Source organism: Stenella coeruleoalba (genome assembly GCF_951394435.1).
Source record: "Stenella coeruleoalba genome assembly, chromosome: 5".
NCBI lineage: Eukaryota > Metazoa > Chordata > Mammalia > Artiodactyla > Delphinidae > Stenella > Stenella coeruleoalba.
Window position 1 is genome coordinate 72,139,215 of NC_137150.1, and position 27,799 is coordinate 72,167,013.

Here is a 27,799-nt window from a genome sequence, read left to right on the forward strand (position 1 = left end):
AGCCTTTTCATGTTGGCCTCTTTCACTTAGTAATATGCATTTAAGGTTCCTCCACATATTTTTATGGCTTCATAGTTTTTGTTTTTTGTTTAATTTTTGTTTTTGAGTGTGAATAATATTCTGTTGTCTGGATGTACTGCAGTTTATTCATTCACCTATCGAATATCTGGGTTGCTTCCAACTTTTGGCATTTATGAATAAAGCTGCTGTAAACATCTGTGTGCAGGTTTTTGTGTGGACATAAGTTTTCAACTCATTTGGGTAAATACTGAGGAACATGACTGCTGGATTGTATGATGAGTATGTTTAGTTTTGTAAAAAACCACCAAATAGCTTTCCAAAGTGGCTGTATCATTTTGCATCCCCACCAGCGGTGAATGAGAGTTCCCATTGTTTCATATTTTTGCCAGCATTTGTTGTTGTCAGTTCTGTATTTTGGCCTTTCTAATAGATGTGTAGTGGGATCTTTTTGTTTTAATGTGCATTTCCCTGATGATATATGGTGGAGCATCTTTCCATATGCTTATTGGCTGTCTGTATATCTTCTTTGCTGAGGTGTCTGTTAAGGTCTTAATATTTTTTCCATTAACTAAAATATTACTCATAGATTAGAGATATTACCTATATTATATTAAATTATTACACATTCTTGAGCCTGTGTTTAGACTTCCTATTCTGATCCTGAGTTAGTACTGCCTTATTTCTTTAGTTTGAGAAATGTTTTATGGTTTGTGAGTTTCTCTGTTTAGGATGATGTAAGTTATCACTAAAAGCTAGAAAACTTTTTCTCAACTTCCTTTGAGGGAATTTCTGGAATTCTGTACTTCCCTTACTCCTAGTGTTTGCAAACTTTGAATTTTAGCAAGAAAATAATAAAGAAATTTTTACTTAGATTTGGAGACTTATGAAATACATGTAATCTTAGGGATTTCCAAATAAAAAATTTTTTGTAATAGGAATGATTCTTCTCAGTTCTGTTGGCCTAATTAGTTGTGTTTAAGTTTAATTTTTGAGAATTTTTCTATTGTACGTGTTATAGCTTTGTGACCTTATAATTTAGATCTTTGTTCAGGAACTGCACTTGTGGGGACCCAATTTAGTCCAAAACAGTGAAAGCACTTGCAGACTATAAATGGAAAATGAGGAATAGACTGTGATAATACTGATCTGTAGGCTTGACAAAATTAATATTTTCAACTGGGAGTCAACTAAAGGGTAGTTTCCCTCTAACGCATGTTTTAACATTCCTGCATTTTCTTGTTTTCTCTTCTTGCTTGCTTTAGTGCATCATTATTTTCAAAGTAAATAACTTTTTTCAAGGTGATAAAAATGTATCAGACATTTAAATTATATGTCTGGTATATATCTGGGTGAGCTGTATGTATTTTTGGATGAGTATGGGATCACTCTTGTCTATTTCATGGCAGTCATTTTAACTGCATTCTCTCATTTTCTTTACACTTTGATTTACTATGATTTAAAATATAGCTGTCAAACTTGTATAGAATTCTGCCTTTTTAGGTGCTTTAAATTGGAAAACTTTAGGTGTTGTATAATTTTTTTCCTCAGTTATCTCAATCTCCCAAAGACATTATGGTTGTATCTCATATTTTAATTCTCTTATTTCTCTTCCAGAAGGTATTCACTCCATTAATATATATATTTTAAAATTAATTAATTTATTTTTGGCTGCGTTGGGTCTTTGTTGCTGCTCATGGGCTTTTCTCTAGTTGCAGCGAGTGGGGGCTACTCTTCGTTGTGGTACGCAGGCTTTTCATTGCAGTGGCTTCTCTTGTTGCAGAGCCACAGGCTCTAGGTATGCGGGCTTCAGTAGTTGTGGCACGTGGGCTCAGTAGTTGTGGCTCGTGGGTTCTAGAGCACAGGCTCAGTAGTTGTGGCTCACGGGCTTCTCCGCGGCATGTGGGATCTTCCTGGACCAGGGATCAAACCCGTGTCCCCTGCATTGGCAGGTGGATTCTTGACCACTGTGCCACCGGGAAGTCCCTCGCTCCATTAATATTTATTGGCTGAATGTCTTAAGTGTTCAGAGTAAGCTCATTAATTTAATTCTTTATTTTCATGAAGTTGGTCTTTTGAGAATAACTTGGATTTTCAGACATTGGCATGTTGAACAGACTTTTAGGAAGTAGGAGAGATTGGGATTATACTAGAATTTACCATGTTTGTTTTTGTCTTATATTTGTGTAGTAACTTCTGTTTTACTTTAGACTAGATATCTTATGGTACTCCATGTTATACTCCTGAGTTTAGAAAACTAAAGAAAATGTAGAAGATAACATTTTGAATTCTAGAATGTTACTTTGTAGAAATGCTAATCTTGTCATAATGATAATCTAACCTTTCTTCCTAAATCTTTATAGTTATGAACAGTTATAATAATTCACTTCTGACATATAAAATGTTGATTAACTATAAAGAACAGGGACTGCATGGGAAATATAAAATATTAATACTTGGGACTACTAAGAAAAGCTCAATCTCTGTGTGCAGTTTTTCCAGAGGGTGCCTTTTTTGATTGGGTGCACCTTTGAAAAAGCTTCACTGATACAACTGAAGGAATTGTAATTGAGAAATAGTTTCTGAAGGAGTGTTATTATGTTGCTCACCTCCATTGTCTCGGAACACCCTAAAGATGAAGAAATGTGGTGGACAAATGAAATAAAGTGTATAAACTTTGGAATGTTAGTCGAGGTGGAATATGGGTTAAGATTAAAGATGTGTGTGTGTGTATATAAGTATATTTTTTTAAGGAAAGTGATAACTACTGTGACAGACTGTCATCAGAAATGTCACCACACTGTACATATGTTAATAAATATTTCAGTACTTTTGTTTATGGTTTTAGTTAGCCAAGTATGGTAACTAATCTCTTTTTAAGTTGGGTCTTATCTGGCAATATCAATTATCTTGACCCTAGTAAGAAACAGATATCTAAATAGCTAAAATATTATAAAACCACATATTGTATCCCATGCACTTTACTCATTTAAACTCACCTAGACTCTCAATTCAGCTCATTTTTAAAATTGTGATAAAATATGTATAGCATAAAATTTACCATTTTTAAAATAAGTGTGCAGTTCAGTGGCATTAAGTACATTCACATTCAGTAGCTATCACCACTATTCATCTCTGGAACTTTTTCACCATCTCAAATTGAATTTCTTTACCCATTAAACAGTAACTCCCCATTCTCTTCTTATCCCAGTCCCTGGGAATAACTTCTCTTTCTGTCTATGAATTTGACTATGCTAGGTACCTCATATAAGTGGAATCATACAATATTTGTCTTTTTGTGTTTGGCTTACTCCACTTAGCATCGTGTCTTCAAGATTCATCCATCCATGTTGTAGATTGTATCAGAATTTCATTGCTTTTAAAGGCTGAATAATAGTACGTTGTTTGTATATAACACATTTTGTTTATTAATCATTCATCTGTTGTTGAACATTTGGGTTGTTTTCACCTTTTGGATATTGTGAATAATGCTGCTATGAACATGGGTATATAAATATCTATTTGAGTCCTTTCAATTCTTTTGGGAATATACCCAGAAGTGGAATTGCTGGATCAAATGGTGAGTCTGTGTTTTAATATTTTGAGAAACCACCATACTGTTTTCAACGTGGCTGCATCATTTTATATTCCTACCAGCAATGCACGAGGGTTTAATTTCTCCATATTCTTATTGACACTTGTTATTTACTGTTTTGTTGATAATAACCATCCTAGTGGGTGTTTACTCAGCTTGTTTTTTCTTAAATGTGATATAGTTAATAATGTGGATATTTGGTTCTCTAGTCCATAGGAGCTCATATACAGCAAATTAGAAAGGACTGTTTGATAGATTAATGTAAGACCTAGAAATGAGGTATTTCAATTAATAGTAGCAAGTTGCAAGTGAACTTTTGAAAAATTCATAATAAAGTGTAGGGAACACTTTATTCCTTGACCATACTAGATAGTAAAGTGTTACTCTGAATTATATTAGTCTAGATCTCTGTTGTCCTCTACCATAGTAGGTACCTAAATTAATTAAACCTAAATAAAATAATAAATTCAGTTCCTCAGTCACACTAGTCACATTTTAAATGCTCAAGAGGCATATATAGCTAGTGGCTACCGTATTGGACAGTATAGCTATAGAACATTTATCACTGCAGATAGTTATTTTGGACAGCACTGGCCTAAAATTTTAAGAGATGTTATTAAAGGACAATATATCAGTATTTCTGCTAATTATAGAATGAAAGGTCACATAGAAATTTAAGATTTGAAACTTGACTTACAGTATTGGATAATATAATAAAAATTTTATGTAGTGATATGGGCTATTTATATTGAGACTGGTAACTAACCGATTGATCAACACTGATTTAGTGCTCTTGGGAGGCATAATACTGTACTAGGAGCTCTGTTTTTTGTTTGTTTGATTTGGGGGGTAGGAGATCTCTATAGACAGGTAGGTAGATAGATCTACAAATATTTATCTCCTACATATATAAAAAATATATCTCTTACATATATAGAAATACATGTCCTGCTACATAAATATATACATACTCTCACACACATATATATCTTCTAGAAAAAAACTTTTTCCCCTAATATTTTCTGGAAGATAGTCTGTATTTAAGTTTCCCTGTTCTTGTCACAATGTCTTTTATAGTTCGTCCCCCCTCACCAGCCTTCCCCAAACAAACACACACACACACACACACACACCAGTTAAGGCTCTGACACTGCAGTTAGTTGGTGTGTCTTTTTTGTTTCCTTTATACAGAAATTCTTACTTTCAAACAATTTATTTTCCCTTTCGTGACATTGCTTTCTAAAGATACCAGGCCATTTGTCTTGTAGAATGTCTCCCTCTGAATCAGTTTTGATTTCTTTTCTGGTGTCATTTAACTTGTTCTTCTGTCCCCTGTATTCCCTCTGAACTAGAAGTTGGTTCTAAAGACTTGATTTAGGTTCAGATTAAACAATTTTTGTTTGGTAAGAACCATTTGTAGCTAATGCTCTGAATTTGAGTTTTTAATTTTTTCCATGATGGTTATGTGAACAGTTTTATATAGTGATTCATGGTTTATAAAATGCTTTCACATACAATTTTCTGCAGCAATATTAACATCCTGTGAAGTAGGCCGATATTATTCTCACTGTCAGACCTGAGTTTTTATTAGCCTTTTATCTAGAAAGTTCTACAATTCCACTGGTTATCAAAACTAAAAAGGGAGTTACTTTGTCTCTAGTATCTTATGATTTTTTTTTTTTCTTTGCGGTACGCGGGCCTCTCACTGTTGTGGCCTCTCCCATTGCGGAGCACAGGCTCCAGACGCGCAGGCTCAGCGGCCATGGCTCACGGGCCCAGCCACTCCAGGGCATGTGGGATCTTCCCGGACCGGGGCACGAACCCGTGTCCCCTGAATCAGCAGGTGGACTCTCAACCACTGCGACACTAGGGAAGCCCTGATGTTGTTTTTTAAGGGAGATACTAATCTTTTAATCATATTGAGAAAACAAGAAATAAAAGTTATTCTTTCTAAATATTATTTACAGTTATTTTATTTGATTCTATACAAGATAATACCCCATCTTTACTGCTAAATAATAATTTCCCTCCTTTAAAAAAAATCAACTCAAAATTATACCAGGAGGTGGATAAAAAACTAGTAGTGGGGTAGTTAAACATGATATAACTACCACTCAGAGCTTCTGAGCAGCATGAATAACCAGTGTTAATATACTAAGTTCATGTAATTCCAGCTGATAGCAGAGTAACTTGATCTTCCAGATTATCCTGTGTTGCTATAAGTACATTTATCATTTCTTTCAGAGTTTTGTCATACTTTTAACTGATTATTTCTAAAATAACAAAATATTTTAACTTACTATTTCAAATATTCAAATTCGAGGCTATCTAAAAAATACTTCCTAGTTCTTTGATTTTATTTTAATGTATTATTCTTCTTTTGTTTTACTTTGGTTACAAGGGCAGTTGAAACCACTTGAGGGGTTTACATTCCCAGCCTGGATATTGGTGATACAAAAACATAAAATATCAGTGATGACTTATGTCTGCAGAATTCACAATAATAGTATTAACTGCTGTCTGTTAGGAGCCGAGTGTGTGCCCGTGTGCACTTTACATGTATTGCGCTGAATACTTGAAACAATTCACAGTGATAAGAAGCAAGTTATCAGAGATTAAGTAACTTGCCTATACATGTAGCTAATTGATGATGGAATAGGGATTTGAACTCAGCACTGACTTCGAAGTATAAAAAGCCTATGACTTTTACACTGTGCCCTGCAGGTTCTGATATGTGACATAATAAAATGAGAAAATATTCACTGTATAAGTACATTATAAGATTGGATTTATTTTACTAATCTAGAGTAAAAATTTTGCTTTTGAGTTATGTTGTTTCAGCAATACATAGTTTAATTAGAAAATTTAAATACTTTTGAATTTTTCTTTTCCTTTCCTCACATCTAGATATTCAAGAATTTTATGAAGTGACCTTACTGGATAATCCAAAATGTATAGATCGTTCAAAGCAGTCTGAACCAATACAGCCTGTGAATACTTGGGAAATTTCCAGCCTTCCAAGCACTACTGTGACTTCAGAAACACTACCAAGTAGCCTTAGCCCTAGTGTAGAGGTAAGATAAAAAAACTTTTCTTTAAGCTGTTTTTCAGTGATCAGTTAATTGGGGCTCCTAAGTTTTCTCATTTTATTAAAATGGATATTTTGTGGAAGTATCATTTATAATAGAAAAAAAAGGATGGGATTAAAAATACTTTTGAAAGGATAAGCTCAGAATTTCTGGTACCCCTGTCTTAAAATGTTGTGAATGGTTCAAGGTCTGAAATACTTGACTATTAAAGTACTACTTTAGTCTTACTTAGTATTATCAATGCTTCAGGCTTATTAATATTACTTAAAGTATATTACTTTATTAAAAATTACTTTGCATGCTAGACCTTAGTGAGACCCCATCTGTGTAATAATTAGATGGAAACTACTTTGAAAAGATGGTTTTGCTCTGGTATTTTTTCTCAGAAAGCAGTTGCTACACAGATTCTCTGTTTATTGGCTTGAAGGATTGCATTGTTAAATCTCACTAGAGACTGATCAAGAAATCTTAAGGACAGCATTGGTTTCTCTATTTTTTTTGTAGCTAATTATTTCTTTGAGTTTTCATAACTGTTTTAGTAATGTTCTTTTTTTGTTGTGATCTACTGTTGCTGGTAGATATGACATAACAGAGATATGAAGCATTTTGTAATGAGGATTCTGTCTGAGGAACATGAGTCATTTGAAGGTGGTTGTCTGACTGACTTTGATACTAGTATCTTACTGCTGGAGAAGTGCCTGGAAAATTGAATCAGGGAAAAGTAGTGGTAGGCAGCAACCAGACAACCCTTTGGTAATGAAACAGATTCTCAGTTTTCTCTTATATTAAATAATGTAGAACTATAGAATTTTAGAGCAGGAAGAATCAGAGAACATCTGATCCCTCCCCTTCATCTTGAAGATGAGGAAACTGAGATCCAGAAGAAAAGGAATGACTTGACCCAGCTTATTTGGCTAATTTGGGCAAGTTTACCTTTGGATTTTAGGCATCTTAATACCCATTTCACAGTTCTCTTTACTAATCATAGTATGTCCTTGTATTTTTCTCTTTGGTTAGGGAATGTAGTGTTGTATTGCCTATGTATCTTTATTTTTCTCTTCTCTTATTTTCATCATCATTTTCTCTTAGATAGTTTCAGTTTCCATTCCCTTTAATTGATATATCATTTGTACTTATGTTAGTCCATTTCAGATAGATTTTTAAAATGTTAATCAGTAATACAGTTTCTATTTCACATTTACTGTGGTCCTAGGTTAAAAAATTTTAAGAAACATGTTAAATTTTAAGGGAATTGGCTTCTTATTTAATAACTTAATTATTTTTCTATTGTCAGCTATGATTATAAAGCATAGAGTTCTTGAAGTTGATTTGTCTGTTTTTATAGGTGATTGTTTAGATAATGACCTGATCATTGTAACCAGTAAATGTTCTTTAAGGTTAAATAAGTGGACAGTTCTGCAAGCTGCAAGTTAATTTCCATATAGATTTCAGTCTGAAAGATCAACTGTGCATTGAATTCCGTTAAGAATGGTATTGGAAACATTTCAACTTTTATAAAATTATGAGGCACTGGTACCTAGAATGCTTTTTGCATTGCTGGTTTCTGCATGTCCTGAAAGGTATATTATGGACATAATAAAGGTATCTAAAATTAAGAGGAGAATAAGGCCTTTCAGACTGAAATATCAGATCTTATTAATTAGGAATGTGGAGGAGAAGGGAGTATGGTTACAAAATGTTGTTTAGGGCTTGTTGCATGGAAGATCCTGTAGTAATGTTTGAAATCTGTACCCATTCATGGGTAGACTTAGTAAAGGGAACATGGGGATATATCCATCAAGTCCTAGATTCTTAAAAAGAGAAATATCTGTGAGCTAAGGTCAGTTAAGGGGAAGTACTGTTTTTCAGAGAGGACAGGATACCCTGAAGATGATAGTCTGAAAATGCAAATAGTTTTGAAACACACTGGTGGATGACAGTCATAAGACTTAAAAAAAAAGCTTGGAATATTTGGAGATTTGATTTCTTTTGAGGGAAAGAAGGAAAGTATGTTCCCCTATTACCCATTCATTTATGCTTCATTTGGACAGAAAACTTGGCTAAGTGACCTTTAACTTGATCTCTCATTTCAATTCCTACTTTAAACTCTTAGGGGCACAGTGTTTGGGACTGAAAAGAGAGTTGGATAATTTAATTCACCTCAAGTGTTTTACAGTTGAAGAGAATCCACTGACTCAAAACAAATGCAAAAAAAGTTTTTATTGGACTATAACTTGAAAAAAATTAAAATCATGAAAATATTTTGTCTTGTACAAAAAATTAGATTATTATTACACTGTGCACTAATTTTTGGATTAAAAAGTAAGGTAATCTTTTTCTGACAAAATTGCATGCAACATGATCTTGTCTCTTTCACTTTATGTTCACTTTTGCAGGACTATCTTAAAGAGAGTTGTTGTTGCAGAAATTATTTGAGATTGATCAATTTCCACCAGGGCTTGCCTCTCTTATTCTCTTAAAGTAAAAAATCTTTGTCTTGTAAAGCATCTATCCACTTTTCTTTCTTGTCTTTTTTTTATTTTAACAGTTGGTAACTGATCTAACTCTTGCCAGATTCCCATTTGTCAGTTAATATGTGGCCTTGTGACTGTGTTTCTTCTATTTCTTCTGATGTAGTAAAATGAAAATTAATACTTTTTTTTTTTTTTTTTTTGTGGTACGCGGGCCTCTCACTGTTGTGGGCTCTCCCATTGCGGAGCACAGGCTCCGGACGTGCAGGCTCAGCGGCCATGGCTCACGGGCCCAGCCGCTCCGCGGCATGTGGGATCTTCCCAGACCAGGGCACGAACCCGTGTCCCCTGCATCGGCAGGTGGACTCTCAACCACTGCGCCAGCAGGGAAGCCCAATACCATTTATTTTTAAAGTGACATAATTAGTATTCCATTTAGTTATAACTTTTTTTGGTTTTGGTATGTCTTTTACTTTGAACATATGTCTAGTGAGATGTTTGCATATGTTTGCTTAATATTAATGATTGTGGGTAATGGGGATTTTGTTTTTTTTAGTACTTTTCTGTTACTTTTTAAAAATAATGAGCATGTGTCATTTTTATAAAAACAAATCTATTCTAAAATAAGAACAATTACTTTTAGAGATTGTAAAGAAGAATATATGAAAGGAAGCAAAATGCAAGAGTAGGAGAAATTGTTTGATTTAAGGAGAAATTCCAACAAAGAAGGATGCACTATTCTATCTTAGTTCTTTGGGGCTGCTATAACAGAATACCATAGACTAAGTGGCTTATAAACAACACAGATTTATTCCTCATGGTTCTGGAGGCTGGGAAGTCTAAGATCAGGTCACTAATAGATTCACTGTCTAGTGAGATCTCACTTCCTGGTTCATTGATGGCCATCTTCTTGCTATGTCCTTATCATTGAGGAAGGTGTGAGGAAGCTTTCTGGGATCTCTTTTATAAAGGCATTAATGCCATTCACAAAAGCTCCACTCTCAAGACCTAATCACTTCCCAAAGGCCCCATTTGTTAATACTGGGTTGGCCAAAAAGTTCACTCAGTTTTGTCTGTAAGATGGCTCTATTAGTGCTTAGTTGCCTTTAACTTCATTTGAAAAAAATTTTGTTAGATTGTATTGTGACAGCTGTCATATCAGCATACATTTTAAAAAAAAAAACTTATCAGAATTGGTGAATTTTTGTGTAGCCATTTTAATATCGAAGATGGAAGAAAAAAAGCAACATTTTTGGCATATTATGCTTTATTATTTCAAGAAAGGTAAAAACACAACTGAAACACAAAAAAAGATTTGTGCAGTGTATGGAGAAGGTGCTGTGACTAATTGAATGTGTCAAAAGTAATTTGCAAAGTTCTGTGCTAGAGATTTCTCGCTGGACAGTTTCCACAGTTGGGTAGACTAGTTGAAGTTGATAGCCATCAAATTGAGAGATTAAGTGAGAACAATCAACATTATACCACGTGGGAGATAGCTGACATACTCGAAATATCCAAATGAAGCATTGAAAATCATTTGCACCAGCTTGGTTATGTTCATTGCTTTGATGTTTGGGTTGCACGTAAGTTAAGTGAAAAAAACCTTCTTAACAGTGTTCCTGCATGTGATTCTCTATTTAAACGTAATGAAATGTTCCATTTTTAAAACAAATTGTGACGGGCAATGAAAAGTGGATACTGTACAATAATGTGGAATGGAAGAGATGGTGGGGCAAGCAAAATGAACCACCACCAACCACACCAAAGCCGGTCTTCATGCAAAGGAGGTGTCGTATATATGGTGGGATTGGAAGGGAGTCCTCTATTATGAGGTCCTTCTGGAAAACCAAACGTTTAATTCCAACAAGTACTGCTCCCAGTTAGACTAACTGAAAGCAGCACTCGATGAAAAGCTTCCGGAATTAGTCAACAGAAAACGCATAATCTTCCATCAGGGTGATCGCATGTTTCTTTGATGACCAGGCAAAAATTGTTACAGCTTGGCTGGGAAGATCTGATTCATCTGCCGTATTCACCAGGCATTGCACCTTAGGATTTCCATTTATTTCAGTCTTTACAAAATTCTCTTAATGGAAAAAATTTCAGTTCCCTAGAAGACTGTAAAAGGCACCTGGAAGAGTTCTTTGCTCAAAAAGATAAAATGTTTTGGGAAGATGGAATTATGTAGTTGCCTGAAAAATGGCAGAAGGTAGTGGAACAAAACAGTGAGTACATTGTTCAATAAAATTCTTGGTGAAAATGAAAAATATGTCTTTCATTTTTACTTAAAACCGAAGGAACTTTTTGGCCACTCCAGTACCGTCACGTTGGGGGTTAGAATTTCAACCTGTGAATTTGGAGGGGGACACAAACATTTAGTCTGTGGCAGTCCTATTCCTGATGATACAGTACGTTTCAAATGGATCAAAAGGTTAAAAAAAAAATGAAACCATAAAAATAAACTTTTCAGTCTTTTTTGGATAGAGGGAAAGCTTTTCTAAGCACAACAAAGAAAACCTTGAAAAATTCGAAGAAAAGGTTAAGAATACTGACTGTAGAATTTCTTTGTGGATTTTACAAAGTTTGTTTGAACTTTGATTATAGAATTTCTGTATCTTAAAAGATACAATGAGCAAATAAGAAATGTTACACTGGGAAAAAATTTTGTCACATTTATGAAAAGGAACTAATTTCTAACCCTTTAAACTCAAGAAACCTCTTACCGATCAATAAGAAGGAAAAAGCCAAATTCAATAGGGAAGTGACCAAAGGACATGAACGGACAGTTTGGAGAAAAAGAGATACAAATGGGCCAATAAGCCTATGAAGAGATGTTCAATGTAACTTTAAAAAATGCAAATTAAATTGACAGAATATTTTTAACTAACTTGATTGTCAAAGATTAATTAAACGTGACGAAGCAGAAACTCTTACTCTGTTGGTAGGAGAATACAGTGGTGCAGCAATTTTGAAAGACAGCCTGACAGTATATATTCATATCCTTTGATCCAGTATATGTCACAGATGTACTCTCAAAAATTATTAATATATATTAAAAAATATATGCCTGCTCATTGCAGTATTATTTGTAATATTAATAAAAACCAAAACAATCTAAATGATTATCAGTAAGAAACTGGATAAACATAATATCATACAGCCACTTAATGTAATATAAAATAGCAGGCATAAAAATATAGTCTCTGTATCTACTATATGTTATTAAATGATTGAAAGCAGGTTGCAGATCAGAAGATACAGTATGATTCTGTGAAAAAAGAAAGTATTAATTTAGGTAGGTTAAGAAGAATACCCACTTTCAGTAACGTACTCTCGTTTTCAGTTGTCCCTGCTATCTCTAGGTCTCCTGTATCAGATGGGGACTGATGGAACTCCTTCTGAGTTCATCTTTACGGGAGGGAAATTATCTGACTCAGTGGTATAGGGAGGATATCTCTTTTCCCCTTCTCTTTGACCTTGTATTTAATGCTTTAAAGTAATCCATCTGCTTTAATTTAAGTAGAGTTAGGAGACAGAGTTGAAGTGTATATTCAGCCTGCACGGTTTAATCTGAAGTCCTCTAAATACTAACTTTAAAAAATTTATTGAAGTTCTTTGTAATATTCATATATAAAGGTCCACAAATTATAAATGTACAGCTTGATGAATTACTGCATTGTGAATACATCAGGCCATGGGAAAAAAATGAAATGACTGCTAACGGATTCTGTAATTAAATAGTGATGATCGTTGCACAGCTCTGCGAATATACTAAAAACCAGTGAATAGTACACCTTATAATTTGGTGAATTTTATGGTATGTCCGTTAAATCTCAATTAAAAAAAAAAGTACCAGTACCCCCAAAATCTCCCTTGTACCTTTCCTATTCACTACCTAATCCCTTTTCCTCGAAGGACCATCCTGATTTCTAACACCATTGTGTTGGTGTTTTTTGCCTCTTTTAAAACTATATTAACACATTTATACAGTATGTACTCTAGCTTCTTGTGTCTAGCTTTTTTCTTACATTTGTGAATTTCTTCCATGATTTGAAGTTTTTTCATTATTACTGCTGTATAATATTCCATTGTATGATACACCACACTATATTTATCCATTCTGTTGATGGTGGATATTTTACTTGTTTCCAGTTTGGGGCTAGTGCTGCTTTTTGAATATTCTTTTACAGTTATTTCTGCCATAGTATAATGTTTAAGTTCTTAAAAATCATCATACTATGCAAAGGTGTGCAGTGAAACCCACAGGGCTTATGTCTTGAGAAAATAGGGGACTCAAAACTTAAAACTTGGTGAGTGCCACATTTAAAAAAGGTAAGAACCTAATAAAAATGGCAGCACAGTTTCACACATGATAAGTGACTAAGAAATGCATAATATTACAATAAATATGACATTTTACCTTGAAAAAAGTCTTGTTTGCTATGGGAGTGTGTGTTCGGGTTGCAACTTGTGAGTTACTGTGAAGTGCTGGCAGGGAGAATTATCTGAAAGTGGATGAAAAGTTGTAACACCAGATATGGATGAGTGTGACTCGTAACACTCAAACTAAAGCCTTGAAATATGTGCATTTTATGTATTCCTATGTGGCTCGTTTCTTCGGGGTTCAGTTTTCTGCCCTTACCTAGTGTTTCTCATAGATATGATTGAGCATAAGCAAACATGAAAATTGCGCTTTGTTCATACTGTTTCCCAATATATCAGTTGTGTTGGAACAAATTTGCATTTTCAGAACAACATTATAGCAGAACTGAGTGTGTATGTTTTTTGGGCACCTGTGTATGCATTTCTGTTGGGTATATACCCAATTATGAAAATGATACATTTAGTTTTAGAACACAATGGAAACTGTTTTGCAGAGTGATTATGCCTGTTTTTATAATTAGCATCAGTATGTGCAAGTTTCATTTGTTTCGCATAATTGTCAACACTTGTTATTGTCAGTCTTTTTATTAATAATTTCAACCATTCCATTAGGTGTGTACTGGTACTTCATATTATTGTATTTGTACTTTCCTTATCATTAACAAGATTAACAATTAACAAACACCATTTCATATATTTATTGTTCATTTTGCTATCTTTTTGAAGTGTCCAAGTTTTTAACACTTTTTGTTGCTTTACATCTTCTGTCTTATTGATTTGTAGGAGGTCTCTATCTGGATATGATTCTTTTGTCAGGTATATGTGTAATGTATATTTTTTCCCACTCTGAAGCATGCTTTTCTTAGTGAAATCTTTTAATGATCAAGATTTCTTAAACTTAATATAGTCCAATTTGTGTTTAATGCTTTTTGTGCCTACTGGAGTGTTTTCCAACTCCTAGGTGATAAAGATACTCTACTATATTATTTGTCAGAAGCTTTTATTTTGCTTTTCACGTTTACATCTAATTTGTGCTTCAGTTTGCAAAATTTCACATGAATCAGCATTCCAATGTGTCTCCATTCTTGCCACTCTAGTCTAAACCACCCTGATTTTTTGCCTAGATTTTTGGCCTGTCTGCATTCACACTTTACCCTTTTGGATTTATGGCCAGTTTGCTTCCAAGATTATCTTTATAAAATGCAAATTATGTTATTACCTTTCATTGGTTTTCCATTTCTCTCAGAGTGAAGTAGGAAATCCCTCATGAGACTCAGAAATCCTGAGTTATTTGGCCACTGCCTGTTTCTCCACTCATCTTTTAGAGTGCTTTCCTTCTTTGGTCACTGGATCCTCTTAGCTTGGGGTCCCCACATAATGTTCCCTCTGCGAGAAGATTCTTATTTCTTTTGCCAACTCCTGCTCATTTTTAGCATTTTATTTTAAATGTCAAATACTGAGCACCTATTGTATATCATGCATTTATCTAGTGTGCTAGAAGGTGATAAGTGATGTGAGAGGAAAAAAGGTAGAGCAGATTAAGGGGAGCAGGGATGCCAGATGGGGGGTGTGCTTTTCAGTTTTAAGTAGGGTATTTATGATGGGCCTTGTTGAAGTGATACTTGTACAAAGAATTGGAAGTTGATACAGTTATTTGGGGGATAACCACTGCAAAGACTAAGGCAAGAAGAAGGCTAGAATATATGAGAAATAGCAAGATGGCCAGTATGGCTAGAGCAGAGTGAGAAAGGGAGAGAGTAATGGGAGATGAGGTCAGAGGGTAAGACAGGGGCAGATCATGTGAAGCTTTTGCAGTTTTGGAGCAGAGGAGTGACATCATTTAACCTAACCTTTAAAAGGATCATTCAGGCTATTTTGTTGAAAATATACTGTAGTAAGGGTAGAAGCAGGAGACCTGTTAGGAATCTGTTTAAGTAGTCCAGTTAAGGATGGATATAGGCTTGAACCAAAGTGTGATAATGGAGGTGCTAAACGGCTGAATTATGCGATATTTTGAGTGTAGATCTCAAGGATTCGAGGACAGTTTGGAAATGGGTTGTAAGAGTCAGAGATCACTACAAGAGAGTCAAGGATCACTACAAGGTCACTTCCTGATAGAAGGCTTCTTTTACCTCTCAGATTGCCAGAGCTCCTATTATAGCACTTTCTACCTCTACTTGATAGTATTCATTACTGTCGTAATTAAATGCTCCAATGTACATTATTTTGTGTGTATTTTAGTCTCTCTACCTGAGTGTAAGTACCTGAAGTTACTGAAATATATTAGTATTTGCACGTAGTAGTTGTTCAGTAAATGTTTTTTGAATGAAGTGAGAACTGTGGTTCTTTCCATATTATAGTTAAGTAATAGGCTAAAGGTGATTATATTTTTTTCTTTTTATCATAAAACATTTCCAAGTACAGTAAAATTGAAAGAATAGACCAACAAACATCCATATAGAGTCAACAGTTACTAATATTTTTTAGTATTTGCCTTTTCTCTATATGTGTATTTGGGGAAACTATTTGAAAATCAGGCGCAGACATCATGCACTTAAACTGTAAAAACTTTATCACATATCTCCTATGAGTAAGAATAGTCAGATATTCTCCTGTGTAACCTTAGAACTATTATCACACCTAAGAAAGTTAATAATTATTAAATTTTCTCTCCAATCCATACAGTCATTTCTGATCTTTTAGGACTTTTAAAAGTCAGAATCCAGTTAAGATTCATGTACTGCATTTGAACATTAAGTCTCTGCTATTATCTGGATTTCCCTATTAACAGAACTTGAGGCAGAGGGCTAATGTGCTATTATGTACTTTATTTGGGGAGTTCATTCACTGCTAGGAAGCACAAGTGAGGGAAAAGTTGAATAAGCTGGAAATAAGGGAAAACTAATACAGGAATGCTTCCTGCCACTAAGTGTGACTGATTGCTGGATCCTGGGTATTGCATCCATGAGAAGCCATATATACTGCATCCAAGGAGGGAAAGGGCAAGAATTTATCTACTGGCTTCTCGTGAACAAGAATTCCCCTGCACTTCAGGGTTGTGGATTTGTGGGTGCAGGGCATATGGTATTTGGTTTTGTGCTTTGCAGGAAAGCCCCAAATGAGGAGGTGAGAGGATGAGATGTGGGCAGCAGGCCAGAGGCACAAGGTGTTGCTAGGGCTGCTCAGGGTGGAAAGCAAATGTGAAGATCTGGGAGCAGGCATTGGAATGAGTCGGGAGGGCACATATCAAATCTGGTTCATTGTCTTTACTCTCTTACAATCTAGAGGAATGGCCTCCCCATCTTTTTTTTCCCCCTCTTTAAATGACTGACTTTTTGTAGAGACCATGCCAGTTGTCTTATAGAATAACACCCATTGTGTATTTGTTTAGTAGTCTGTTCATGTTGTTTAAGTCATTCCACTAAGTCTTATATTTCTGATAACAGGAAGTTAGATGTCAAGGTTGATAAGACTCATTTTTGGTAAGCAGACTTCATAGTGATATATGGCACTTCATGTTGCATCGCAGCAGGAAGCACACAATATCAAGTTGTTGTGCTTTTGATGATAAGTATGATTACTTAAAGGTGGTGACCTCCAAGTCCTCCTTGTATAGTTATGTTTTTCTCTTTGTAGTTATTAAGAATCTATGGGGGTAGTACTTTAGCACCTTGTATTGAATGAATATTTTACCTGATTCACCGATTAATGATCCTTGCCTGAATCACATTCCATTAGAGGTTTCAAAATGTTGCTTTTCCCTTCTAATTTTATCATTCTATTTGTATTTATTAGTTGGTATTCTTCTGTAAAAAGTACTTATCTCCATCAGCTAGGGATGAAACTTTGTTTCTCCTAGAAAGATAGGGTAAAGCTTATATTTTCTGTTTGCACGATGATCCCCTGCAAAAGTGACTGATAAGTTTTCTTGCTCTTTAAAAAAAAATGTCACTATGGACTGAAGGATTTTATTTAGTGTTTACAATCCATTTCAGTTATTATTCTTTGGATACTCAGATTACTCCAAATTTGGGGGATCTCTTGAAGAGATCCCTCCATGTCCTCTTGACATGAGGTCATTAGTCTTTCAGCATGTCCTTGCATGCTGGCACAGTTTTCCCAAGTTCATTTTGAAGTTTCACTGCCCCAGAACTAGAATCAGCCAGGAATAATGGCTTATTGTATTAATTTTTAAAACTGATACATTATGTTCTTCCTTTCTTAAAAAATGTTCACGTGTTCCGTAGGAAAGGATTATAAGAATAATTTTATTATTTTCAAATTGCATAGTTTTAAAGGGCACCTTCACACACATTATTTTATTTTGAGATGTTATAGGACCATGGATTCTTGGTATAGTCTCCTAATATATATGAGGTAAGCCGGATTTTGGTCTTTAGTACTTAGAGCTGATACTAACTTTAGAATTCAGCAAACTGTAGTTCAGGGATGTTGTGACTGCCCAAACTTACGTTATTATCATGTAGAAAACCTGAGATTAGAACTCAAAACTTCAGGCTTCAAAGGCAGATGTTTCTGTCTTAACTTTATTTAATAACTTTCTTGGTAATTGGATTTGTTACCTAGACAAATGAAAATGCCACAATAAAGTTAATAAAATAAGAGAAAGAGCTAGTAATTTTAATAGAGATAGAAACATAACAGGCAAGTTTGTAGGAAAAAAATAGGAGATATTTAACATAAGAAAGTGAAATCCCTCTCTGCAACAGTGGCTGCTGAAAATGGTTTGGTATATATATTCCAATTGGAATGTCTGTGCTTTACCTATCCTGCATGGCCCAGCTCAGAAACCTTCCATGTGAGGTCTTCACTCATCTTTTCTCCGAAATGAATCCCTTCTGAATGCCTATAGCACTTTGTACTTTTCTTATAGGACTTATATTTTACTGTTATTTTGGACCTTTTTTCAATTTCTCTCTTGTAAAAAATTTGTTATTTTGAAAAAAATGTTTATCTACAGAAAACTTACAAGAATAGTAAAATTGCCATTTTGTCACATTTTCTTGCTCTCTGTACACATACACACACACTTTTTAATTTTATTCTTGTTGACCCATTTGAGAGCAAATTGCAGACATCATGATTTTACCCTTAAATGCTTCAGCACGTATCTCCTATGAACGAGGATATTTTCATTAAAATATTTATTTTATTTTATATGAACATTTCTAAAAACATCTAGTATACAATTATCAGACTGAGAAAATTTAAAATTGATACAATGCTATTATCTACACAGTGCTATTATCAGTCCATATTCAAATTCAGTACTTTTGGTACCATCTATCTTATAATTGTATATCCCTAATGCAGACCTCCACTTCAGTTCTTACTATGGACTTTAGAAGACAGCTGACCAAATTTTATAGCACAGCTTCATAATTTTTCACAGTTTTGAATTGCAGTTGACAGTCCTTTATATTGGTGGTCAGTTCTTTTTCCTGTTTCCTTTATCAGTGTTCTCAAGGTTTTCATCCTTCTCCCTAATGTTTATTTCTCTAACAGAATGTCTCTATCTCTCAGATAATACATCCCAGAGACACTAGTTTGAACTCCCTCTCTGTACCACCAGATTTACAGTGCTGTCTCATTTAATTCCAGTTTTTAAGTGGTGTATTACGAAGAAAATAAAATGTACAAAATTTGAAATAATGCACAACCCTTATGCAAAAACCCTGTAATTGAAAAATTTCATCAAGACCAAAACTGACAAGTCTGTGTACTAAGTGAGTTGTACATTAAATGTTTCTGCAAGTGATTTTGATGACTACTATGCTGTTATTTTACATTCACTATTATGTAATTTTTATATTTTTATGTTATATCTCTGACAGTCTTATTGCAGTGTTTAAATGGTAGTTGCCAGTTCTAGAACTGAAGGACATACCCCTAAATCAATAACTTTGAAATGGAAGTGAAATACAATAAAATGTTATGAGAAAAGTGAAACAACTACCATATTATGCCAAGCTGTTAATCTAGGAGAAAACTTGGCAAAATGTTATAGTTACTAAGAAAATAAAAATCTCTGTTAAAGCTTAAGTATGCCACAGTGGTTATAGATTTATGTGCTGCAAGAAGGCATCCCGATTAGAAGGCATCTTAACTTACGAGTTTTGATTATAAGGCATTTTCAGTAACTCATTTAAATAATTTTGATTGTTATATATCCATATCTGCATCTGTTACTATCTTCAGTACTAGAGCATTGATGTCTTCTCATATGCTCTTAAACCCTCCCCTTTCTGTTTCTTCAGATGTGAAAAATATGGGGATCTTGAGTTGGAATAGAATGCATATATAATTTTTCCCAGTAAAATGTATGGAAATTAAAAAAAAAATACCCTCCCTCTTTGTTTGGATTACCAAAGTAATACATACTTACTGCAAAAATTCCTAACTTTTTAGAAAAATATGTTTTCAATTATGTGAAAGTCACTGTCTCAAATAAATATTAACAGCTTCTGTTGTGCTCTTGATCCTTTTATCTTTGGAATCTCATTCTCTGCACTCCTCATGTAATAGCTATAACCTCTTCCTCTCTCTTGGACCTTTGTTCCCTTCTTCCCTTTATCCTATAAATATGTTCAAAGATTCCATTAAAAGAAAACCAGACAAACAGGAAAAAGTTCTTCTCAGTAGGACCTCTATAGTATTCCTTCTCTTCCTAACTAAGCTTCTTGAAAAAAGTAGTTTACATTTATTCTGTCCTTCCCTCTCATTCCCAATATAATGTAACCTGGCTTCTGATGCTTCTTTTCCACAGGAGTTGCTCTTTTTCAGTTATTTACTTAAAAAGAAAAAAACTCTCTGATTACAAAGATAATTCAGGCATATCTTAAAACATACATATACAGAGAAATGTACATTGTTGAAAATTAGTCTTTTTTTAAATATTCTTTCACTGAGACAACCACCATTAACCATTTGGTATGTGTTTATTCAGTTAATCCTATATGTTAATGAATATATTGTTTAGCTCATATATATATTTAAAATGAAAGCCATATATGTATCATTCTGTAATTTTCTTTCCATGTCTGTATTTAGGTCTGTTGCATTATATTGTATAATGTAGGGCGTATTGTTTAATTTCTCTTCTTTTAGTTTCATCATCTGTAAAGTGGAAATGAAAACAGAACTCACTTCCTTTGGTGCCTTTAAGTATGAAATGGGATAATTTATATAAAACTTACATCAGAGTCTGACACACATATTAAGTGCTCAGTAAATGGTAGATTTATAAAATAATCTTTTTATTTATGTTAAAATGTTGCATACTCAGTAATTTATCAATGTAGCAAAGGATAAAGAACATAAATCCCTTTTCCATGTCATTTTAGCCCTTTACCTTCCCTGATTTTTCTTCATGTCATTTGCTACAGTCTGCTTTCTGTTTTTGCAGTTTTTTTGTCTTCTTGGCAACTGTCTTGTTGGATTGTCTTCTTTTTGTGCAAGCATTATTAGAAAAAAAAGATCTTTGTTATACAGAAACCAAAGAGAATATTTTGACTCTCCATGTACCTATTACCTAGCTTAAGGTAACTTAAAATGTTACATAGTTGAAGATCCTTTATTTTCCACCCTGATTTCCTTCTCTGCCTCATCCCCCAGAATTAACCACTGTCCTGAGTTTGGTGCTTATCATTCCCATATACTTTACGTTGTTACAATTTTCTTCATGCCTTTGGGATTTGTTGAGTTTCTTGGATCTGTGGGTTTATAATTTTCACCAAATATGGAAATTTTTTTCTCCATTATTTCAGTAATATTTTTTATGTTCCCTCTCCTTTGTTTTAGGGACTCTAAATACATGTTTATTGGGTTGATTGAATTTGTCCCATAGCTCACTGATGTGATTCATTTTTTTTCTTTCTTTCTCTATGTGTTATATTTTGGACAGTTTCTGTGTTGATTCAGTTCATTAATTTTCTGAAGTATTGAATCTACTGTTAATCTCATTTAATCAGTTTTTCTTTTCAGACATTTAAATTTTTATCTCTAGAAGTTTGATTTGGTTCCTTTTTTATTTTCTGTCTCATTAACATGCTCATGCTTTTCTCTGTTTTCATGGATATATGGGATAAATTTATAACAATTTTTAAAATGTCCTTGGGTACTACTTCTATCATCTGTCATTTTGGGGTGGGTTTTTTTTTTGTTTTTATTGAAGTATAGTTGATTTACAGTATTGTGTTTCAGGTGTACAGCATAGTGATTCAGTTTTTTTGCAGATTATATTTTATTATAGGTTATTATAAAATATTGGGTATAATGTCCTGTGCTATACAGATAAATTCTTGTTGCTTATCTATTTTATGTTTAGTAGTTTGTATCTGTTAATCCCATACCCCTAATTTGTCCCTCCCCACTGCCTCCCCCTTTGGTAACCATAAGTTTGTTTTCTATGTCTGTGGGTCTGTTTCTGTGGTTCTGGGTTTTTTTATTGATTGTTTTTTCTCTTCTCTGGGTTATATGTACCTCTTTTTTAAATACCTGGAAGTTTTTTAGTTAGATTTGGCAGACATTATGAATTTTACCTTTTCAGGTCCTAAATATTTTTCTATTGCTTTAAATATTCTTTTTTTTAAATTTTTTTATTTTTTAAAATTTATTTATTTATGGCTGTGTTGGGTCTTCGTTTCTGTGTGAGGGCTTTCTCTAGTTGTGGCAAGTGGGGGCCACTCTTCATCGCGGTGTGCGGGCCTCTCACTATTGTGGCCTCTCTTGCTGCGGAGCACAGTTTCCAGACACGCAGGCTCAGTAATTGTGGCTCATGGGCCTAGTTGCTCTGCGGCATGTGGGATCTTCCCAGACCAGGGCTCGAACCCATGTCCCCTGCATTGGTAGGCAGATTCTCAACCACTGCGCCACCAGGGAAGCCTTGCTTTAAATATTCTTGAGGTTTGTTTTGGGATGCAGTTAACTTACTTGGAAACAGCGTGATCCTTTTGAAACTTGCTTTTAAAAAGCTTTTTTTTAGTGGGACCAAGCAGCCTTCAGTATAGGGTTAATTTTGTCCCAGTACTCTTCTGGGTACTCCACCCAGAGCCTGTATATTATGAGTTTTTCCATTATTCTTGGTCCTGTGTGAGTTCTGGGAATTGTTCTACCTGCTTCTTTCTAGGGTTCTTTCCCCAGCCTCAAGTTTCCTTATATGCATGACTGATCAGAACTAATGAAGACTCTGAGCTCCATGAGCTATTAGTATATTTTGGAGATTAATCCTTTGTCAGTTGCTTCGTTTGCAAATATTTTTTCCTATTCTGAGGGAACAACCCAATCAAAAAATGGGTAGAAGACCTAAATAGACATTTCTCCAAAGAAGATACTCGATGGCCAACAAACACATGAAAAAATGCTCAACATCACTAATTATTAGAGAAATGCAAATTAAAACTACAATAAGATATCACCTCACACCAGTCAGAATGGCCATCATCACAAAATCTACAAACATTAAATGCTGGAGAGGGTGTGGTGAAAAGGAAACCCTCTTGCACTGTTGGTGGGAATGTAAATTGATACAGCCACTATGGAGAACAGTATGGAGGTTCCTTAAAAAACTAAAAATAGAACTACCATATGACCCAGCAATCCCACTACTGGGCATATACCCAGGTAAAACCATAATATAAAAAGACACATGCACCCCAATGTTCATTGCAGCACTGTTTACAGTAGCCAGGACATGGCAACAATCTAAATGTCAATCAACAGAGGAATGGATAAATAAGATGTGGTACCTATATACAATGGAATATTACTCAGCCATAAAAAGGAATGAAATTGGGTCACTTGTAGAGGCATGGATGGTCCTAGAGACTGTCATACAGAATGAAGTAAGTCAGAAAGAGAAAAACAAGTATCGTATATTAACACATATATGTGGAATCTGAAAAAAATGGTATAGACAGTCTTATTTACAAAGCAGAAATAGAGACACAGACTAGAGAACAAACGTATGGATACCAAGGGGGAAGGGGGTGGGGGTGGGATGAATTGGGAGATTGGGGTTGACATATATACACTATTGATACTATGTATAAAATAGATAACTAATGAGAACCTACTGTATAGCACAGAGAACTCTACTCAGTGCTCTGTGGTGACCTAAGTGGGAAGGGAATCCAAAAAAGAGAGGATATATGTATATGTATAGCTGATTCACTTTGCTGGACAGTAGAAACTAACACAACATTGTAAAGCAACTATACTGCAATAAAAATTAAAAAAAAAAAGAAATAATGAAGACTGAAGAGGAATTCTGCAGATCTGTGGAGCTCTCACTATGCACCTCTCCTCTCTGGTACTCTTACCTGTGAATTTTACACACCTTGGCCTTCCTGAATTCTCAACTCTGTCTCCTTATCTTAGATTGCTGGACTTTGTTTAGTTTCCCCCTCCCTCTGCTGCAGCGTGGAAAGTTTTTCCAGGCAGTTTCCTGGGCATTTATGGGACTTTGTCCAACATCTGAAAATCATTGTTTCTTATTTGTCCTATTTTTTTAGTTGTTTTAAAGTGGGAGAGTTAGTCTGTTCCCTATTATTCTATCATGGTTGGAAACAATTGCCTGTATATAGAAAGCCATAGGTATTCTAAAATACTGTTAAATATCTTATGTGCCTGAATATTAGGTGAGATGTCGCCATCCCAAAAGGCTTATATTTGAGACCTCTAAACTTGCTCATATTACAGAGTAATTTATAAGTTATTTTGCACAGCAAATGACTATTTGAGAAGAATACATTGACTTGTTATGTCCTTAATCAGTGCCAGGTTGGATGTTTATAAAAGATGCAATGAGTGTAGAATTTAAGGCAGATTAAATAATCATTCCTGAGTATGGCCTTAAAAACTATAGGTATTGGATTAAAAAGTATACTAAAGAGTAACATAGTAAGTGATTATGTTGTAGAGATTATAATATATACTGAGGAAACCAATGGGAAAAATTGTCTGTTATGTGAATAGGTACTAGCAGTGATTTGGGATAAAGTGTCAGGTGATATTTTATTTTATTTTATTTATTTTTGGGGTGTGTGTGAAAATATTTTTATTTATTTTTTATACAGCAGGTTCTTATTAGTTATCTGTTGTATCCATATTAGTGTATATATGTCAATCCCAATCTCCCAATTCATCCTACCCCTCTTTTCCCCCTTTGGTGTCCATATGTTTGTTCTCTACGTCTGTGTCTCTATTTCTGCCTTGCAAACCGGTACATCTGTACCATTTTTCTAGATTCCACATATATGCGTTAATATAGGATATTTGTTTTTCTCTTTCTGACTTACTTCACTCTGTATGACAGTCTCTAGATCCATCCACATCTCTACAAATGACCTAGTTCCATTCCTTTTTATGGCTGAGTAATATTCCATTGTATATATGTACCACATCTTCTTTATCCATTCACCTGTCAATGGGCATTTAGGTTGCTTCCATGACCTGGCTATTGTAAATAGTGCTGCAATGAACATGGGGGTGCATATGTCTTTTTAAATTATGGTTTTCCCTGGGTATATGCCCAATAGTGTGATTGCTGGGTCATATGATAATTCTATTTTTATTTTTTTAAGGAACTTCCATACTGTTCTCCATAGTGGTTGTATCAATTTACATTCCCACCAGCAGTGCAGGAGGGTTCCCTGTTCTCCTTCTCCAGCATTTGTTGTTTGTAGATTTTGTGATGATGGTCATTCTGACTGGTGTGAGGTGATACCTCATTGTAGTTTTGATTTGCATTTCTCTAATAATTAGTGATGTTGAGCAGCTTTTCATGTACTTCTTGGCCATCTTTGGAGATGTCTTCTTTGGAGAAATGTCTGTTAAGGTCTTGTGCCCATTTTTTGGTTGGGTTATTTGTTTTTTTAATACTGAGCTGCATGAGCTGTTTATATATTTTGGAGATTAATCCTTTGTCCGTTGAGTCACTTGCAAATATTTTCTCCCATTCTGAGGGTTGTCTTTTCCTCTTGTTTATGGTTTCCTTTGCTGTGCAAAAGCTTTTAAGTTTCATTATGTACCATTTGTTTATTTTTGTTTTTATTTCCATTACTCTAGGAGGTGAGTCAGAAAAGATCTTGCTGTGATTTATGTCAAAGAGTGTTCTTTTTATGTTCTCCTCTAAGAGTTTTATAGTGTCCCGTCTTACATTTAGGTCTTTAATCCATTTTGAGTTTATTTTTGTGTATGGTGTTAGGGAGTGTTCTAATTTCATTCTTTTATGTGTAGCTGTCCAGTTTTCCCAGCACCACTTATTGAAGACCCTGTCTTTTTTCCATTGTATATCCTTGCCTCCTTTGTCATAGATTAGTTGACCATAGGTGTGTGGGTTTATCTCTGGGCCTTCTGTCCTGTTCCATTGACCTATATTTCTGTTTTTGTGCCAATACCATATTGTCTTGATTACTGTAGCTTTGTAGTATAGTCTAAAGTCATGGAGTCTGATTCCTCCAGCTCTGTTTTTTCCCCTCAAGATTGCTTTGGCTAGTCGGGGTCTTTTGTGTCTCCATACAAATTTTAAGATTTCTTGTTCTAGTTCTGTAAAAAATGCCATTGGTAATTTGATAGGGATTGAATTAAATCTGTAGATTGCTTTGGGTAGTGTAGTTCATTCATTTTCACAATATTGATTCTTCCAATCCAAGAACATGGTATATCTCTCCATCTGTTTGTGTCATCTTTGATTTCTTTCATCAGCATCTTGTAGTTTTCTGAGTACAGAAACTTTGAGTACAAAAACCTACCTTTCTTTCCTTAGGTAGGTTTATTCCTAGGTATTTTTTTCTTTTTTTTGCAATGGTGAATTGGATTGTTTCCTTAATTTCTCTTTCTGATCTTTTGTTTTTAGTGTATAGGAATGCAAGAGATTTCTGTGCATTAATTTCATATCCTGCAACTTTACCAGATTCATTGATTAGCTATAGTAGTTTTCTGGTGGCATCTTTAGGATTATCTATGTATAGTGTCATGTTATTTGCAAACAATGACAGTTATTTCTTCTTTTCCAATTTGTATTCCTTTTATTTCTTTTTCTTCTCTGATTGTTGTGGCTAGGACTTCCAAAACTATGTTGAATAATATTGGCAAGAGTGGACATCCTGGTCTTTTTCCTGATCTTAGAAGAAATGCTTTCAGTTTTTCACCTTTGGAAATGATATTTCCTGTGGGTTTGTCATATATGGTCTTTATTATGTTGAGGTAGGTTCCCTCTGTGCCTATTAGAGTATTTATCATAAATGGGTGTTAAATTTTGTCAAAAGCTATTTTTCTGCATATATTGAGATGATCATATGGTTTTTATTCTTAAATTTGTTAATATGGTGTATCACATTGATTGATTTGCGTATATTGAAGAATCCTTGCATCCCTGGGATAAATCTCACTTGATCATGGTGAATGATTCTTTTAATGTGTTGTTGGATTCTGTTTTCTAGTATTTTGATGAAAGCCTAAGAGACCTCTGGGACAACATTAAATGTACCAACATTCGCATTATAGGGGTCCCAGAAGGAGAAGAGAGAGAGAAAGGACTCAGGTGATATTTTAATAGATGGATTAAAAAAAGTACAGCATCTAAACAACTTAGATGGAAATGAAAATGATGTTTGAGATACGAGTTAATTCAAAAAGTGGCTGTAGTTATAATGACGACCCTAACGTTTAAGGTGAATGTGAAGTTTGACTATAATTGTTTTCTGAATGTGAGTAGAATAAAGTAATATTTTAGATATATTATTTTAATAATATGTTGTTAAATATATGTTGAGTCTGCTTAAAGTAGATATTTGATTATTTCATCTGTATTCACCTAAGAATATAACTACTTAAAAGTTAAACAGTTTCAACTCTGTTAATGGGCTGAAACACTATTTCTGACTCTTGCTATAGTGATTTTCAATCTCCAGTGTTATGAGGTCTGCCAAACTTAGGAATGCCTTCTCTCTCTACGGTAGACTATTTTAGATAATAAAAATTACACATAAACACAGAACACTAAGGGAGAAACCAACTATAGGAGTGAGGTATAAGAAGAAAATGGGAACAGTTCACTTGTTTGAATTTGAGGCAGTTTATAATACCTGTAGACTATGAGGAAACCTTGTGGACAGAAATTGCAGGTAATGCTCTTCCTTATTACACATTTTTACAGGGGAGCATGGCTGCAAGGTTATGAGACTGAAAGCCAGTTGTAGCCCTATGCCTTGTCCTGTCAG

The 27,799-nt window shown here is 34.5% G+C and overlaps 1 protein-coding gene across 12 annotated transcripts in view; it reads left to right on the plus strand.

Moving 5' to 3' along the window:
• The window catches only part of DLG1 (discs large MAGUK scaffold protein 1), a 286,057-nt gene that overhangs the window by 12,655 nt on the left and 245,603 nt on the right, over positions 1 to 27,799 (plus strand). For all 12 annotated transcript variants that reach the window (XM_079922700.1, XM_079922698.1, XM_079922699.1 and 9 more), the window contains exon 4: positions 6,521 to 6,687. In XM_079922700.1, the coding sequence (XP_079778826.1) occupies positions 6,521 to 6,687 (167 nt within the window). The remainder of the gene's footprint in view (positions 1 to 6,520; positions 6,688 to 27,799) is intronic.